At 44.7% G+C, this 16,331-nt stretch overlaps 1 protein-coding gene across 1 annotated transcript in view; it reads left to right on the top strand.

The window, feature by feature from the left end:
* LOC309383751 (pregnancy zone protein-like) overlaps window positions 1-16,331 on the top strand; it is an 87,820-nt gene that overhangs the window by 45,796 nt on the left and 25,693 nt on the right. Inside the window, exons 17-24 of the mRNA XM_081936591.1 lie at window positions 4,151-4,214; window positions 6,707-6,920; window positions 8,507-8,798; window positions 9,750-9,876; window positions 10,469-10,590; window positions 13,857-13,908; window positions 14,179-14,262; window positions 15,884-16,060. Of these exons, the coding sequence (XP_081792717.1) occupies window positions 4,151-4,214; window positions 6,707-6,920; window positions 8,507-8,798; window positions 9,750-9,876; window positions 10,469-10,590; window positions 13,857-13,908; window positions 14,179-14,262; window positions 15,884-16,060 (1,132 nt within the window). The remainder of the gene's footprint in view (window positions 1-4,150; window positions 4,215-6,706; window positions 6,921-8,506; window positions 8,799-9,749; window positions 9,877-10,468; window positions 10,591-13,856; window positions 13,909-14,178; window positions 14,263-15,883; window positions 16,061-16,331) is intronic.

Below are 16,331 nucleotides of genomic sequence, written 5' to 3'. Positions count from 1 at the left end.
TGCAGGGGGGACATTGTGGATGCCGGCAAAGGTCATTGGCATCACGGGTCCACGATCGTATCTGTTGGAACTAGAAGATGGGGGGAACTGGAAAAGGCACATTGATCAACTACGGGGTCGCCTGGCGCACTCAGATCTATGAACAGAAAACGAGAGCTACCTGCCATTACAAAGCCAGCCACTCGAGAGCCCTAACACAGAGAACTATGACACCTGCGAGCCAAGGACAGAACAAGAGGTCGAGCGCGAAACGGAACAACCCCCAAGCAACGACAGCGAGCAGATCCCCGAACGCCAAAGCAACGAGAGCCTGCAAATGCCCGGAAACGAAACACAGGAAGAAACCGATCCTGCAACTACTTCTAACCAACCCGAACTGCGACGCTCCTCCCGAGTAAGACAAACACCAACGTACCTAAAGGACTATGTTACTAACCGCAACGATCCGTCTAGGAGGGGAGGGGTGTTAGATATTAACATATATCGGAGGAAGTCTCCTCTCTGGTCCGCTGCTACAGCGGGAAACAGGTATCGCTCTGATTGGTCGAGAGGCGTACCCGAGTACTATAAAAGGGGAACCCTCCGGCCACAGAGCAAGCTGGATCACTACTACTACTAATAAAGAGCTGTTAAGTCACTTCGTGTCCGCAGTCTGTTCCCTCGTTGCCCAGATCTAACAAGAACCTTGTCACACTCTTAACTCATTCTCGACAAAAATGTCAGATAGAACCCTGTAACTCTGAAATAGCGATTTGTCAAGGGAGTTTTGCCCTATTTTTTTTTTTTTTCAAAAAGTTTTATTGGTTTTTTTAAAAACATTTATGTGGAAAAGGGTAGGTGGAATTACAAATTTTGGCAGTTGCAAATGTGGCAGACGCCCCCTCCCTCCAAACTCCTAGGTTACATCAAAATATCAAATCTTAATACATAATCATAAAAAGTCAGCATCTTAATTCTAGAAAGAATAATTTTCAGTCAATCTATATAATTATAATATATAGTCTAGTTATAAATTCATTTTTACTTTCGGTCTGTTTATAACATTGTGATTTTCTTATTTATTTTTGTGATCTGAGCTTTCTTGGTGTTGACCCTTCACCCCCCGCTGGCAGAGCTCCGGCCCCTCCCGTGTCCTGTATGACCGTTGTGGTGTCTTCTGTTTTTTCTAGGTTGGCTTTATTTTTTTCCATAAAGGCCTGTGCCTCTATGGGTGTATTAATTCTGATTCTTGTCTCCTCCCAGAATATCAGCATACCTTCAGGCATCAACCATCTAAACCACACCCCCTTCTGGTATAATTTATTCGCCAATTGCGAATAATTTTTCCTTTTTTCCCTAATTTTTTTGGGAATCTGCTTTAGAATGGTTATCTCCCTGTCACAGTATGTCAATGTTTGCCCCCTTTGCACACCCAGAATTTCATCTCTTGTGGTTTTCCTAAGGAATTTAATGTGAACCTCCCTGGGTACATTATGTGTTCTGGCATATGCTGAATTCACTCTATAAGCTAGGTCTATCTCCCATTCCATCTGCTTTTTATCTTTGTGTATGTATTCAGCTAAAATATTAGTCATAATGTCCCTTATGTTTTCCCCATCTGCTTCTATTACATTTTGAAATCTAAGATAAAAGGACATTCTCTCAAACTCTATTTTCATTTGTTGGATGTCAAGTTCTTTGTTCCCCTTCTGTAAAGCCTCTACCCCCCCCCCCTCGCCTCCGCCACCCCACCCTCCACAAGGTCCAGTCTCTGTGAGTTCTTAAAGATTTGGGCTTGGTTCTGTTTAATTTCATCTTTCATTTCCCTTAACTGTTTCTTAATTTCCTCCTGGCCCTGTAGAATTTGTTGAAGCATTTGTTGAAAGTCTATCTCTGTAGTCTTGGGTTGCATCAGTTCTGTTATCTTTGACTGTGTAGCTGGGCTAGACGTTGCAGACGTTGGGGCAGAAGTAGCAAATCCAGGCTTTCCAGGAGGTGGTCTTTTTGGAGACATGGTTTTTAAAGCAAGGAAATCAGTCAAAATAGAGACTGGGCAGCTGGAGAAGTAGAGCAGGCAGGCGAATCCAGAAGGCAGAGGATCCAAACAGATGGGGATTTCTTTAGTCAGTCTAGCAATAGATGAAAATTTTTTCCCCAAAGAGTTCAGAAAAGAACAATCCACAAGAGATTCCTCTGGGTGACTCGGAGACAAAGACCGGAAGCCTGAATTTTAAAGGTGGAGTCAGGTTTCACAGTTCATGAAGACAACGGAAGTGTGCCATCTTGCCCTGCCAGCTTTGGGCTCAGAGGCATAATAAAGTTTTAAAAGTTCAAAAAGTTCTCAGTTCACCCATAGGTTCTGGAACTAAGTCCAATGAAAGTCACTTTTATGAGGGTGAGGCATCATTAGTTGGCTCTCCCCCCTCCTCCTTCCCCTGAGGGCGAAAGCAAAATCTTCTCAAGCCGCTTGTCCAAGGGAGGGGGGGAAATCCCCCTCCCTCTAGCCGCACCTCTAGCAAAAGTCCGAAAGTTTAACTTTTTTTTTAAAAAAAATGCTGAAAGGTCCATAAATTCAAAATAGAGGGAATGGAGAAGGGAAGCCTCTCACCACATTGCCGCTGCTTCGTTCAATAGCGCGTTCTCCGATCGGCATGGGGCGAGGCGCGCGCACATGGGCGCCCTCCGAGACTGCTCCCCGGTGCCTAGAACGAAGCGGAGAAGCCCCCGCCAGCCGCCGCCGACGCCAGGACCCTCCGCGAGCCGTTCCCTCGGCAGGACACCTCTCCGGGGCGTCCTGTGCCCCCCCAGAAGCGGGGGAAGCCCACCGGGAGAGCGGGAGCAGGCAAAGGCTTGCCTGTCGCCGTAGCCGCCGGAACCGGAAGTCCGAGTTTTGCCCTATTTTATGACTTTTCTTGCCACAGTTATTAAGTAGATCACTGCAGCAAGAGTTAAGAGCCATGGTGGCACAGTGGTTAGAATGCAGCACTGCAGGCTAACTCACTGTTTACTCCATGAGTTCGATTCTGAGCAGCTCAAGGTTGACTCAGCCTGCTCCTGAGGTCGGTAAAACGAGGACCTAGATTGTTGGGCACAGTATGTAAACCTCTTAGAGAGGGCTGTAAAGCACTAGGAAGCGGCATAAAAGTCTAAGTGCTATTGCTATTAATAACATGGTTGTTAAGTAAATCTTGCTTCCCCATTGACTTTCAGAAGGTCACAAAAAGGGATCACTTGACCCCAAGTCACTGCAACTGTCATAAATATGAGTCAGTTGCCCAACATCTGAATTTTGATCAGATGACCATGGGGATGATGTAATGGGCATGTGAAAAACAATCATAAGTTATTTCTTTTAACTTTGGTCACTAAACAAACTGTTGTAAGTAGAGGACTGCCTGTATAAATTTAATTTCCGAGCTGATATCACATCAGAGCCATGGTGGCGCAGTGGTTAGAATGCAGTACTGCATGCTAACTCACTGCTCACTCCGGGAGTTCGATCCTGACTGGCTCTAGGTTAATTCAGCTTCCATCCTTCTGAGATTGGCCAAATGAGGACCCAGATTGTTGGGGGAAATAGGCTGACTCTGTAAACCTCTCAGAGAGGGCTGAAAAGCAATGAAATGGTATATAATTCTATGTGCTATTGCTATCAGCCAAGAGGTGCCATCTACTAAGACAGGCCTGTCAAACTGGCACTCTGCAGGCCAGATGTGTCACATACAGGCCACGCCTACCCCAGCTCTGCAAAGGTAAAGACATAGTTTACATGAACTTTTAAGAAAACAGAAAAGCATGGATATTCAAGAAAAAGATTAAATGAGATGTCCCGGGACGCGATCAAGTTTAACAGCTGTGAGATGTCTCCCCCCACTGCTTCTCTGCTACAGACCCATCAAAGGATTGGCTTTCTGGCTATATGTGGCTATTGAAGATGCCAATTTCCATCTGTTCCTTGTCTGTCCCTTTAAGTGCCACCCAAATGGACAGCAATATGTACAGAGGATGTACAGAGCATTATGAAAAAAAAATTACTGGAGAGAGTTTGGACAGTAATATATATTCCTTGTGATTGGATGTATTAGATCTTACTGAAAAATAAATATTGATCATTAGTTTTTTATGAGCAGAAAGGACTGTTACTGAGTGGCTTGTTTGCTTCATCTGGTAGGAATTCGGCTTGAACATTTTTACCAACACCAGGCTACGCATCCCGGGATACTGCCCTGGCCATGGTAAGAACTGGAATAAGGAGAAAATGATAAGGAAAGGGGTATTTTACAATCAAGGTACTTTCAGGATTGAGTGCTGGACCTCTTGCATGGATGGAGACCTCGAAAGCTGAGGTTTGATCCCAAATTCCTCTGTTCCACAGGGGCTGAGGGACTGTTCCTTTGTTGCAAGAATTGGGTATGTTTACTGTAGTCTAATGAAAAGAAGAACTAGGGTTGACATGACAATGGTCTTCCAATATTTGAGAGGCTGCCAAAGAGAAAGGGGGGGGGCAACCTATTTTCCAAAGCATCTGAGACCAGGACAACAATCAGTGGTTGAGAACTAATCAAGGAGAGGACCAACCTAGAAATAAGGAGCTCTTTCCTGAGAGAACAATTAACCAGTGGAACCGCTTGCGTTCAGAAGTTCTGGGTTCTCCAGCACTGGGGATTTTAAAGAAGAGATTGGCCAACTACATGTCTGAAATGGTGTAGGGTCTTCTGCTTGAGCAGTGTGTAGAAGACCTCCAAGGTCCCTTCCAGCTCCGTTGTTTCATTTTTCTGTACCCTCGAATCCACATGATCTGCACCGTGTCATTGTTACAAATGATGTCACCACGTGGGCAATGCCATTTGCTTTCTCTTGATGCCCCCAAATCCTTTTCCTGAACTCTCTTAAGCAATTGAGAAGAGCCATGGTGCCGCAGTGTTTAGAATGCAGTATTGCAGGCTAATTCTGCCGACTGTCAGCAGTTCAAATCTCACCAGGCCTCAAGGCTGATTCAGCTTCCATTCTTCCGAGGTTGGTAAAATGAGGACCCAGATTGTTGGGGCAATAAAATAACTCACTTAGAGAGGGCTGTAAAGCACTGTGCAGTGGTTTATAGGTCTAAGTGCTATTGCTATTCCTGACTTGTTGAGGATCTAAATCCTCACTTGTACAGAGACACATACCAGAGGGCAGTGGCAGAAACGAAAACCGCGAATAAATATAAAGCAAAAGATTCTCCCCCAATTGAAGCATCAATAGGCTAAAAAATCCCACTATGAAGCAAAACATAATTCACAGGGTTAGCGTTAAGAAAACCCCCCTCAGTAAAATGATATTTGAGGAAAAGGGTTTTTTTTTTTAAAAAAAAGGCAAGATGGCAGCCAGTCCTGTCTGTGTGAAGCCTTTCCCTTTTTTTATGTATGTCAATATAAAGAAGTGTGACTTTGATCACCCAATTGCAGCCACCATCTTGTCAGTTTCTGAGTTCCTCCCCCCACCCCTCGCATCAAATTAGTTGCTGGGGTTCAGGGAGGGGAGGAATTGAGAGGTTGATATTAATTAGAATGGAATGGAGTAGAACAGAACAGAACAGAATACTTCATTTGGCCAAGTATGATTAGATACACACGGAATTTGTCTCCGGTACAAAAGCTCTTAATGTATATGCACAGCAACAGAGTAATCATAATCATAATATGTAAAAAGTTTAAATCATGGCAAGTGGACCAAAGTTTACTAAACTGAGATGTTTCATTAATCATCCAAATTTAACTCCTTCTGTCAAAGGAAACATTTGGGTTAGGCATAAAGTCAAAGAGTAATTGAGAAGGCCTTTGGATCAGTTTGCCATAATTTAACCTTTTTACATACTTTTGGCCTGGATAATTGAGTGTTCATTTACCTAGTGTGTTTCATTTTGGAGAGAAACCCCTGCAAGAGTTAGTACAATCCAACAATTCTCCGACTCTATGCCTAAACAAAAGTTTTCATTTGGACAGAAGGAATTACTTGGATGAGTAATGAAACATCTCCATTTAATAAACTTTGGTCTAATTGCCATAATTTCACCTTTTTACATACTTTTGCCCTGGATAATTGAGTCTTCATTTATGTGATAATCACCATACGATGCCAATAAGAGTGATCAGTAGAAAAGATGAAAAGGATAATAATACCACAGCTATAAAACATGAATGAATATACTTAGACATCAAGCAACAGTTTTAATTGAGGGGCTGGTAATAACCATCACAAAGAGGATGGAGTTTACGGGGGAATCTAACAGGTGATGTTTGAACTCTGGTATAGAGTCCCATGAAGCAAAGAAGGTGGAAAGGTTGAGGCTTCCAGTGGTGGTGAAATTAGGACATCGTTCCGCCGTTGCCCAACTGTCTGGAAGCCTCCAGTCTTCCGCCATGAATTTATGCGGACAAAGACCAAAACTGGACCTGGGAGAGGAGGGACTAGTATCCTCCGAGTACAGCTCATCAAATGGCTTTCTCTTTGTGTCACAGTGATGCCAATAAAGGCTGAAGGTTTACTCGAACCTGTAGCTTTGGTTCTTCGTGGGGGTTATGCTCCTTGGAGAACTGAGTCTAAACCAGTCCCTGGAGTTGCTTTTGATGCTGGCACCCGTCCAGAGGTTGGCCACTCCTCAGGGTGAGGCTGTCCCTAAAAGGACACAGGCGCTTCTTTCCTGAAACATGGATGTGGGACCTGATTATTTCTCTCTGTGTTACAGTTGTGATGCCGGAATTCGGGCCTGGCATCGTACAAATACCTGGAGGGCCTTTTGTTGGTCTCCCAGGAAGTGGCTCCATGGGAGTCCCTGCAGGTGGTGCTGGTGTTGGTGGTGTTGTCTTGGGGCTTCCTACTCCTCAGTTTGTGGCTGCACCTAAAAGGACACCTCGGCGCTTCTTTCCTGAAACGTGGATATGGGACCTGGTTATTATAAAGTAAGTGGATGGCGCAGGCTAAGAGATTCCCCTGGAGACCAATTTCTCCAATCTAGGGGGGCTTCCAGGCATGGAGGGCTATAACTCCCCCCACCTCCCATCATCCCCAATGGCGAGTTTGAGCTGGCTTGGCTGAGCATGAAATCAGTTGTAATCCAATATTTCTGGGAGGCACCAGAAGTCAACCGCTTAAAATTTGAGTGGGAGGAGTCTGGCTACAGTTCATCTTCTGTCAGTCTGGCCCCAGCTACTCCCTAGGAAAGAAAGACCCTTGACTCCATAGGTTTTAGAAATTTTTACTAGAGATGCTGAGACAAGCTCTACAGAAAAATTGCACAAAATTATATATTAAAAGCAATTCCCAATTAGGCTCTGTTCTGATATTCCGGGAACTCAATGCCCAGGTCTGGCACCCTTTAGGAGCCTGGTTGTTAAGCAAATCTGGCTTCCCCATTGACTTTGCTTGATAGAAGGTTGCAAAAGGAGATCACATGACCTTGGCACACAACAGCGGTCATAAGTATGAAACAGTTGCCAAGCACCTGAATTTTCATCCACATGGCAATGAGGAGGCCGCAAAGATTGTAACTTTGAGAAATGGCCGTAAGTCACGTTCTTTCAGTGCCATTGTAACTTTGAACAGTCTACCTGTATTATTGTGAAGACATCTGATTCATTGAGGTGTTTTGCACAACTGCTCTGGGACCGAGCAATCTTTTATGTTGCCTCGTCCCCCCACCCCAAAAAATGTATGGTTAGTGCTAAATTTATAATCCTAATTGAGCCTGGAATTATGGTCATAAGTCATTGCAGTTATAAATTGAAGTACAGTGACCTGGCCTTGACTTTTTGTGTGTGCAATGGGTCATTAAACAAATACCATGGTTGTTAAGCAAATCCTTTTTTCCCCCCAATGGGAAGCTGCTTGCTGGTGACCAGAACTAAATACCAGAAATCAACAAAAAAACTCACTGCAAATCCCAGTCTTGTGACTACAGGAGGCTGCAAATGGTTGGTTGCCAAGTGCCCAAAATGCGATCACGAGATTGGTGTGTGTATGCATAGCCATCATAACTTCGAAAAGGTGTAACTTTGGGGTGGGAGGACACCATAATAACTTCAAGCAATTGTTAAGCGACTACTTGTAGTCAGTGTTAGCGATTATCCTGTGTCTGCTTGATGGAGTTCATTGCAGGTAGTGGCTTACGACCACAACTGAGCTCAGCATTTCTGTTGCTAAGCAAGACAGTTAGGTGAATTTTGCCCCATTTCACAACTTGTTAGTTAGTGACAGGGTTGTTAAGTGAATCTGGCTTCCCCGTTGACTGTGCTTGTTCGAAGGTCACGAAAAAGGGATCGCATGACCCCGGGACACCGCGTCATAAATATGAGCCAATTGTGAAGGGTCCAGATTTTGATCACGTGAGCATGAGGTGGTAGCGATGGTCATAAGCATGAAAAATGGTCATAAGCCACTTTTTTCAGTGCTGTTGTAACGTGGAATGGTTGGTAAAGAAATGGTTGTAAGTCGAGGACTACCTGTAGTGGACTGCTTCCCTCACTTTCTATTCTCTTGTGTCCTTCAGTGGTTCTCAAGGAAATAGCCATTCTCAGCTCCGTAGTTCTAGTAGAAAGAGTGATGTATCTGAAGAACCTGAAGAGATTGCTGTTCCTGTGACCATCCCGGACACCATCACCGAATGGAAAGCTGGAGCTTTCTGTCTTTCAGCAGACACAGGCTTCGGCTTGGCCCAGCCCACTTCTCTAAAGGCTTTCCAGCCGTTCTTCATTCAACTCACCTTGCCGTACTCTGTGGTGCGAGGAGAAGCCTTCCCACTCAAGGCTACCGTCTTCTCCTACCTGACTTACTGCATCCGGGTAAGGAGCGCTTAATGGCTGCTGTGGGACCTTCCCTTTGTATTCCTGAAATTGTTTGGCCCTCTTTCTCTGCCCAAGTCTATTTGCTCCAATTCAGAATAACAGAATAACAGGGTTGGAAGACACCTTGAAGGTCTTCTAGGCCAACCCCCTTCTTCTAGCAGGAACCTATATCATTCTGGACAAATGCCTCTCCAATCTCTTCTTTAAAAAACTCCAGCGATGGAGCACCCACAATTTCTGGAGGCAGACTATTCCACTGATTGTTCTTGTTCTCAGGCAATTTCTTCTTATTCTAGGTTGCTTCTCTCCTTGATTAGCTTCCATCAATTGTTTGTTGTTCTGCCTTCAGGTCCTCAATTCTTAACTGTCCATTGTTTTCCTCCCCCCCGCCCCCACCAGTAAGACAGTGTGTCAGGGCAATTTGGTCTACCAAAATATGGGATGGAGCATACTGTTTCCACTCTCGCCTTTCAGCCCCAATCCAGGAGCCTTCATAGGCAGTCGCTTTCGTGACGAACTATTTTTGTGTTGAATTTATATTTACCAACAAAGAAATAAAGGAAGACTACTATAGATCTACTTCAAGCTATTTAGCTGTCATCAGCTAGCCATACCCTTCTGAGATTTGAAGTAGCCTGGGTATGGCTAGCTGATGAGAACTAAATAGCTTGAAATAGATCTATACTAGTCTCCTTTTATTTCTTTGTCGGTAAATATAAATTGTCCATTGTTTGCATTCAAGGTCTCAAAACCGCCTGAAATAATAGTATGACCATTGTGTAGGCTCCCCATGGGATCCCCAATGTTGTTGAAATATCATCTTTTCAGGGCCTTTTTGAAAGGCTTACAGGGGCCTCATGGGAAATGATGATTATGAGCTTTTCGCTGAACTGCAGGGAGGGGATGTATAGCTTTCCCATTGAACTATTTTTCCCCCCAAATGGACAGGTCAGAATATCTTTGACTCCTTCTGATGACTTTGAGGCATTTCCTATGGAGAAGACGGAGGATTCCTATTGTATCTGTGCAAACGGAAGAAAAACGGTGTCATGGATGATGACCCCAAAAATTCTAGGTAAGAGGCAACTCTAATAGTGGAGCCATTACTTAGAAGATGATCTTTTCCCTCCATATGTAAAGTAAATCAAGGAGCAGAGTTTTAATTATATCATTTCCTCCTAAGGATTGTAATGTATGTGAGAAAGACCTTGGGAGACTGGGCAAAGAGACACTGCCTAGGGAACGGCCAGCTAGGAGACTGCATCACCCACAGGTGCACAGAAGGCAGGGCAAGAGGCTCAGAAGGGATCCTCTCTAGTTTCTTGGGCTGTAAAGGAGACAGTGGGAGATCTGTACTTTCAAACGTACAAGATTCTACTAATGTAGATCTACAGTGAAATAGAATTAGTGCATCAGGTTGTGTTTCCTGTCCAATCTACCTAGTAAGGCTGACATGAGTCTTACAAGTCTGAATGTTCAATTCTCCCGCTGTCTCCTTTACAGCCTGAGAAACTAGGGAGGGTCTCTTCTGATCCCCTTGCATCTCCCCACTATCTAGCTGCAGGCTCTGCTGTTCCTTATCTAACCATACCCTAGGCAGGGTCTCTGTGCCCAATCCACAATATAAAGATAGCATATTGTAATGAGGTGAGCCATTTTTCTTCCAGGAGAGATAAACCTCAAAGCAAGTGCAGAGGCTGTGACCTCAAATCAGCTCTGTGGAAATGAAGTAGTGGAGGTGCCCACCATTGGAAATAAAGACGTCGTGATCAAGTCATTATTAGTTGAGGTATGTGGGATGCTTTAAACCCAGGTTGGGTAATGAGGGGGCACAGAGGCCTGGGTAAAGCGATGGTGGATATCTGTGCTAAATGTCAGAGATGATTCTGAGGAAAATACCAACAGCCCACAATTTATCCCAGTTAAGAGTAAGGTTCTACATTTAGGCAACAAAAACGGAATGCACAGGTACAGTATAGGTGGTACCGTGCTCAATAGTAGTAACTGTGAAAGGGATCTTGGAGTTCTAGTGGACAACCATTTAAATATGAGCCAGCAGTGTGCAGCAGCTGCCAAAAAAGCCAACACAGTTCTAGGCTGCATCAACAGAGGGATAGAATCAAGATCACATGAAGTGTTAATACCACTTTATAATGCCTTGGTAAGGCCACACTTGGAATACTGCATTCAGTTCTGGTCGCCACAATGTAAAAAAGATGTGGAGACTCTAGAAAGAGTGCAGAGAAGAGCAACAAAGATGATTAGGGGACTGGAGACTAAAACATATGAAGAACGGTTGCAGGAACTAGGTATGTCTAGCTTAAGAGAAAGAAGGACTAGGGGAGACATGATAGCAGTGTTCCAATATCTCAGGGGTTGCCACAAAGAAGAGGGAGTCAAGCTATTCTCCAAGGCACCTGAGGAAAGAACAAGAAGCAATGGGTGGAAACTAATCAAGGAGAGAAGCAACTTAGAACTGAGGAGAAACTTCCTGACAGTTAAAACAATTAATCAGTGGAACAGCTTGCCTCCAGAAGTTGTGAATGCCCCAACACTGGAAGTCTTTAAGAAGATGTTGGATAGCCATTTGTCTGGAACGGTATAGGGTTTCCTGCCTAGGCAGGGGGTTGGACTAGAAGACCTCCAAGGTCCCTTCCAACTCTACTATTGTATTATTGTAAGTAGAGTTTTCCAGGCCAAGAAAAGAAGCTGTGAGATTACCTATCTGAGCTCTGGAGTGCTGCTCCTTGGGAGAAGTCTTATCTCTATTCCCCACCTCTTCCCCCCTCTTTCTTCTCCTTTGGATTACGGATTTTACAATAGAAAATACGGCTACTATAATAAAGGCAACCAAAGAGACAGAAATTACCACAACAAAAAGGGGTTCTTTTTAGAAAGCCAGCAAATGGCAGAAAAAAGGGATTAGTCAAGACTTTACACACAAAGTTTGAGGAATTAGGAAGGGTATATCTTTATCAGTTAACAGGAAATTGACTAACTTAAGAAAGGGAATGGAAGAGAGATTTGCAATGATTGGGGGAAAAAAGGTGCCTAAAAAAACAAAAGCAGAGGTGTCAAACTCAAGGCCCGGGTTGCTAAGTTGTGGCTGTGGGGCCACCCTGGAAACAGCAAAGGATGGCTCATGGTGCCTCTGTCGGTAAAAATGGAGCTCACAACGGCCATACACAGCCCTCCCGGGCTCTGTTTTTGCTGGCAGGGGATTGCAGGAGGCCATGGCAGCTGAAAATAGAGGTCCCACAAGAGGCCACAAGAGGCCCTCCCAAGCTCTGTTTTCCACTGGCAGAGGATTGCAGGAGGCTGTCGCAGCTGAAAATGGAGGTTGCAAAAGCCACGAGCGGCTCTCCTCGATGGGCTGGGGTGGAACTGGCAAGGCCTGCTCAACATCACTCATGTCAGGGGCGCCTGTGGTGACCTGAGGGCTCTGCCGGAGAAAATGGGCTCCCGAGCTCCATTTTCGGCTGCATCCTTGCAACTCTTTGCCAGCAAAAACAGAGCTCACGAAGGCTGCCTGTGGCCCTCGCAAACTCCATTTTCACTGGCAGAGCCCTTCGCTGTTTCCAGGGTGGCCCCATGGGCCAATTTTAGCACCCCACAGGCCAGATCCACTCCCCGGGCCTTGAGTTTGACACCCCTGATCTACAGCAAGATGAATGTATGCAGAATGATGGAAACCAAATGAAACTCCCACAGTGGAGAAAGGGATTTTGAAAATATCCAAATTTGCTGTTTGAGTAGAGAGAGAGAGAGAGAGAATCCTTCTTGAAAGACTGGAAACCTCAGATGGACTTTTTGCTGTAAAAAAAACCAAAATTGTCATAATTTATGGTTTTGAGGACTGAAGAAGATGTGGACTAAGTGAAGGGTTGAAGGAATTTGTGTAGTAACTAAGAGGGAGGGAAGGATACAATATTTCTTCATCAGTCTAAAAGCCCAAACTAACATTCGTTTCCTAGTCACATGGATAAAACTTTACTCTCCTTCGAGGGACCAAGCAAGTAGATCTTTATGGGGCTGTTTATGGGACTGAAAACAGAAATTACCTTTGCAATAGTGGTGAAGATCTGTAGCTCGGGTGTAGAATGAGGATGAAAGTTCGTTCTCTGAAGCTTCTGGGTTAGTTTTCGAATGATTCATTACCAGGCTAGGTAATAAAATTACCAAACTGTTGTGGCCCAGCAGGATCCGGTTGAGCTGCTGATGGACTCGGATAGCGAGGAACCATATGAGTCTGCCCTGGATGATGTGGAGGACCATGTGCTGAGTTCAGACTCAGAGCAGGGACCAGAGGGTCTGGTTGGCCACCAGGAGGCGCCTGAGGCATGGAGCAATGGGGAGGATCAAAGGCAGTTTGTCCCTGATGCTAGAGTGAGAAGGGCTGAGAAACAGAAGCAGCAACTTCGTAGGCAGGCTCACAGACGATGATTAAGCACAGGTGGTTGTAGATTGGCCCCTCCCAAGAGAGCTTATAGGTGAGGCGTGGGATGGGACATTTGCAGGAAACAACCGTTCAAATTGGTAATTGAGAAGGTCTATGTGTTCTGGTCGTGTCTGCTCATTTGGGACTACCTGTGTTATTCTGTTTGAATGTGAGTTGTCTGGGTCCTCAGCCAAAGGAATTGTTATCTCCTTAATTAAATAGTGGCAAACAGCCAAGCCTGTGTTCTGGCTTATTCACAGGCATGGAGGGGGGGGGGGAATCAGAACACCAAACTCCTCTAAACTCCACTGAAGATGTTATCTAGCCCAGTAATGAAAAGTTCGGAAACCAATCCACAAGCTCGGAGAATGAACCTTCACCCTCAGAAATTACCTTGTTCGGAAACGACACAAAGCGATTCTGTGTTGAGCTATCCAGTGATATGAATGCTAAATGCTCCTCTTGATGGTTCATCTCTCTCGTTACTTGTTTCAACTGCCTTTTCTCTTGGTGCTCGTCTACTTAACTCAGGTGTTATGTCCACAGCGATTTTTCTAAGTGACTCTAACACTCGTGTTCCCCTCTCCATTTTTCCTTCCCTTTCTGTTCTGCTGAAGCCCGAAGGGATCGAGAAAGAAGTGGTGCTCAACTCTCTTTTCTGTGCACCTGGTAGGTTGCCCTTGTAGACACAGATCTTAACTTACTCTAAATGCTCTTTTAAAAAAGAAGATCACCACCTCCCTAACCCAGGCAGTCATGAAAGCCTAGATGAGAGGAAGGAGTGGGGGGAAAGGATATAAATATTGGAAGTGGTCTCTTGAACAATTTGATTCCTGCTAAAATCCCTATTGCAGCTCCACTTTCTAAGCAGAACATACAGTCCAGTTAGAATAGCAGTGCCAGGTACACCATGATCTAACTTCCGCTTCTCTTTTATAGGAGAGCCCGAGTCCAAATCTTTTCCTCTGACGTTACCGGAGAATGTTGTAGAAGGCTCAGCCAGGGCCTCCTTTTGTGTGCTGGGTAAGTGAGATACCATGCTACACATTTTGGAAATTAATTCTGTCCTTACCACATAAGATCCCTGGGTCAGTCTGGAAGCTGCTCCAATTCCATATGCAAGTAGTTCTTCACTTACCACAATGGTGCTTTTTTCAGGAGGCAACCTGACTTTCTGGTTTTTCTTTGAAGATGTTTTGCTTCTCATTTAAAAAGCTTCTTCAGCTCTGACTGGATGGTGGGGAATGGAAGGATTTATACTCCTTGCAGACAGCTGGTCATTTGCATCCTTTTAGAGAGTCCTTGAGGCCACCTGGAGGTTTATCTGTGTCCTCAGGGTCACCTGAGTGGTGCAAATGGGTGTGAGCCTTCTTGGAACTGTTGAAAGGATTGTGTTGTAGACTGGAGATAGATGATGTCATATCCCTCCCTCTCTATTGAGAGCGGATTATTCAATGTTGATACAGATGGCCTCTTTGACCCCTCTTTCAAACCAGTGGTCCTCTCTGTCCAAAATATGGACTTTGTTGTCTTCAAAAGAGTGTTGTGTGTCTTTTAAATGCAGATGGACTGCTGAAAATAGTCCTGATGTGTTTGTTCCCCTATATTGGGCCCCGTGTTTATCAAAATTCAAATGCTTGGCAACTGATTCATATTTATGACGGTTGCAGTGTCCTGGGAGTCAGGTGATCAGCTTCTGTGACCTTCTGACAAACCAAGTCAACCAGATAGCCAGATTCACTTAACAATCATGTTACTAATTTAAGAACTGCAGTGACTCAGTTCTTAACAACTGTGGCAAGAAACTATCCCACTTAGCAATGGAAATTTTGGGCTCAATTGTGATCATAAGTTGAGGATTATCTGTATGATCCATGGCTGACAGTTTTCCATTAAGCCTGGGCTGGGTGCTTTCTAAGTCAACCCCTGGCACCAATTCACTTAACAATTGTGGTAAGAAATATTACAAAAAGGGCATAATTCACTTAGCTCAGCAACATATATTTTGGGCTCAATTATGGTTGTAAGTTGAAAACTACCTGTATTCCCGCATGCTGGACAGTCACTGTGGTTGGCAATTGGGGGTCATTGGGTTAAATGTAAGAACCTGCCTCGGCTACCTCTTCAGGAAAGCGTAACTCTTGAAACAATTGGCATTCCGAAAGGAACTTTTAGGGAGAGAAAGGGATTGCAGAGAGGTCAGGTGAAATCTGAAGTTCCCATGCAAAGCATTAAGCTATTCTTCCCATTCAAATCCCACAAGGGTCCCCCGGTCCACTAGTAGCCAATACAGTGCCTCCAAAGTGTTTTGAGAACTCTGAGGTGTTACTTTGATAATGGTTCATCCTCAGGATGCCGTGATCTTGGTAACAGGCTACCAAGTTGGCTTGGAGGCATCTATCACATTGACTTGGTCCCACTCCCTAAATTCCATGTGATTACAGCAAAAGCAAGCAAAGAATCTTGCCCCAGATGGCAATTTTCTTCCCCTTGGAATGGCAGCGTTCTAGCAGGGACTTGACACTAAGGTTGCAAGAAAATTGCAAAAATTCTCTGGATATTCAAAAAGTGGCGTCTTTTGAGGGGGGAATCAAAGTTGGCAAGATCCTCTCTATCATATGGCCTCTCCTTTCCCTTTTTTCAGGAGACATTTTAGGAGGAGCGATAAAGAACCTCAATCAGCTTCTCAAGATGCCCTACGGCTGTGGGGAGCAGAACATGGCCCTCTTTGCCCCTAATATCTACATCCTGAACTATCTCAAAAAGACTGGACAACTGACGGAGGAGATCAAAGCCAAGGCCATCGGATACTTAGAGGCTGGTGAGAAGCATCCCACAGGAATTTTCCTCTCATTTTTTGCCTGCTGCAGTTGGGAGCTTTCAAAGGCTCGATCGACAGATCGGTTACTGGTATTGATAGAGGAGGTTGTAAATTCAACAGAATAGGCTGACTGAGACACTTGGAACCTTTCCGGATGTTGGGAACAAAAGTCATTAGTAATATAGAGAACCAATTTGGGTATCTTCACTTCTGCGTGCACTCCTGGCCACACAACAGCTGGTCAGGGAGGTCACGTGAGAAGGAGGGTCAT

The sequence above is a fragment of the Natrix helvetica genome (genome assembly GCF_964273705.1).
Source record: "Natrix helvetica genome assembly, chromosome: 1".
NCBI lineage: Eukaryota > Metazoa > Chordata > Lepidosauria > Squamata > Natricidae > Natrix > Natrix helvetica.
Note: the sequence above shows the minus strand (reverse complement) of the source record. Positions and strands in the feature narration are given on the sequence as shown.